Source organism: Montipora capricornis, chromosome 10 (genome assembly GCF_036669925.1).
Source record: "Montipora capricornis isolate CH-2021 chromosome 10, ASM3666992v2, whole genome shotgun sequence".
Lineage (NCBI taxonomy): Eukaryota > Metazoa > Cnidaria > Anthozoa > Scleractinia > Acroporidae > Montipora > Montipora capricornis.
The window spans coordinates 72466809-72469308 of NC_090892.1; the positions used below are offsets into that span (position 1 = coordinate 72466809).

The following is a 2500-nucleotide window of genomic DNA, read 5'->3' on the forward strand; positions in this document are numbered from 1 at the left end:
TAACTTGATCACGGCGCCTGATGAATTAGAAGCACTTGTTCGCTCGCATTTTAGAAGAAAACAAACAAACAAACAAATCAACTTTTTCTTTATGTCCACAAGAGTACAGATAATTGTTATTTAATTTCAGTTGACAATAAAAATTCGATTTTCATCCCTGAAAAAAGGAAGAACCGATTAAACCACCTTTTAAAAATAGGCATCCACTTTCAATAACGCATCCGTAAAAATAACAAACGGTTTAGTGCCCAAGGAAAGAATTTGTGTGCTAAGTATGAGCTATTAATGGTATTCTGTTGAGTCGTTGTCGTTCTCTTTCGCTCAGTCCTTCGTTTCTGTTCTAGACATAGGTCCCCCAGGCATCGTGAAACCTTATCAGAGATTCTAAAGATATGCCAAAAATTGCAATACAGAGCAAAAAGCAACTCTAGCAAATTAAAAATAAACACTCGGCTTTAAGTTTACATCCCACGGATGCTTGACTTGAATAACTGCGTAGCCACCAGTGTAGACCACAGATATCATGATATGTCAAACTGGATTGAAACCAGCGAAAAATGCAGAAAGAAAACATCTTCCAAACCGTTTTCCACCTGAACACGAAAAGTTTGACTGTGTAAGAACTTTCGTTGATATATAGTATGGCGGTGTAGCCGCGTCGAGCCACAGAAAGCGCGCGAAAAATGAAGCTTCTCTTATGTTCAGCTGAGTTCACCTAGGTTGAGCCTGCAATCACATCGAAAACCAATACCTGGTCAGTGGTCAACTTCAAAAAGGGTGAGCATAAGCTTGAGCCCGCGATATGGTCATGCGATACTGGTCAGCGGATACCTTGTTCTGACATGTCAATTAATCAAAAGATGGATGTCCAATATCAAAGATGTATCGATGTATGCTGTTAACTAGCATGATACTGGTCACATTGGCAATCATGGAGTGGTGGACGGACGGACGTACGTACGGACGTTCATGACGTCATGGCGATAAGACCAAATTTTCTCGCATCGATGGGTTTCCATATTTTCCTAACAATGGTGCTTCGCGCGGAAGGCGCGCACGGAGCTCCGCTATCATTATTTATTTACTGTTGCATCTATATTTGTTTTGCATAAAGCAAGCTAAGAAAATCTGCACCTTGCTTACTTCACATTTTTCAGCGTTGAACTAGAATTTTCGGTCCTATGCTTCTGTTACAAAGTGGTATATTTTTAGGTCACCCTTCCAGATACTAACCCCGCTGGAGAGGTATTAACTTATGTTAACTTTTGTATTACAAAGCTGTCACAGGCTAAGAGTGCACGCTTAACTTTGTGATGAAAAGAAGTTGTGAGGGAACTTGAAAATGATCAACATGTCAGCCTTAAAGCCAGTGTTTCTTTATTCCCTTTTATTTTCTTCAATCTTTCTGGGTTAAGTACTTTGTTAGTAACCACATCTTCTCAGGGGGCTATTTACCTAAGACTTCTACCATGGGACTACAGTGATATATAATACCAAAGCAATATCGTGTACTGTTAGAGCTACATATTATGCAAAGACAACTTGAATCTCCTGGAACACAAAACGCCTGGAACGCTGCAGTTCAATACCACCAAAGTCAGCCCCTTCTATTTTTGAGTAACACGTGCCACAGGCAACCCGGTGTACGCTCATGGAGCATCTAGTTTTTGCTGGTACAAATTGGGTATGACTCCGCATACTGTATGCCCAAATGGATAAATTAATTATCTTAAAGACCGGAGGAACTAAAACCCTAAAATACTTGAGATGGTAAACTGTAAGGAATAAGAGCAGAACAAACAGTAAAAATGCTGTGTGCTAAAACACGTGACAAGAAAGAGAGCTAATTGGTTGCTGCTTATCAATTTTTTGTTGTCTTGTGTGTCAGATTGCTTTGCGGCTCTTAGAGAAGGAAGTACTAGGCCGAGAGGACATGATTGAACTCCTTGGCCCCAGGCCTTTCAAAGAAAAGTCCACATATGAGGAGTTTGTCGAGGGAACTGGTGGTGACACAGAGGATACAAGTCTTCCCAAGGGATTACAGGGACTACAGGAGAAGCTAGATGAAGATGAGGCCCCGCACACTACTATACCTGCATAGTTAAATAGTTAAGGTTTAGATTCATGGGCACTCCATTGACAAGAGATGGAGATGCATCCAACCCCTGCATTACTACTTACCCACCGTTACTGTTAATCTCACTCCTTGTTTTCCAGTTACAGTGCGTGTTGTAAGTAGTCATTATTGTTGCCAGAGGCACCTGACCCCTTTTAGCCCTGTTAGGATGGGCACAATGACTAGGAACGGTGGACCATTAGGTAATCCTCTTGTTGGACCCACAGCACATAAAGAAGCCAGGTGGGGACGAAAATGGTTGAGTGCTATAAAAAAGACGTGTTTCATTAAATCCTTGGTTGTTAATAAAGTTTTTATAGTGCCTTGGCAAAGATAACAAAAATTCGAAAGTAATTGAAATCGTTAGGGAGGGTTCAATAGTTA

At 40.9% G+C, this 2500-nt stretch overlaps 1 protein-coding gene across 1 annotated transcript in view; it reads left to right on the forward strand.

Moving 5' to 3' along the window:
* LOC138018541 (mitochondrial inner membrane m-AAA protease component AFG3L2-like) overlaps window positions 1-2459 on the forward strand; it is a 48805-nt gene extending 46346 nt beyond the window's left edge. Inside the window, exon 18 of the mRNA XM_068865210.1 lies at window positions 1889-2459. Within this exon, the coding sequence (XP_068721311.1) occupies window positions 1889-2101 (213 nt within the window). The 3' untranslated portion in view covers window positions 2102-2459. The remainder of the gene's footprint in view (window positions 1-1888) is intronic.
* Window positions 2460-2500: the final 41 nt, after the last annotated feature.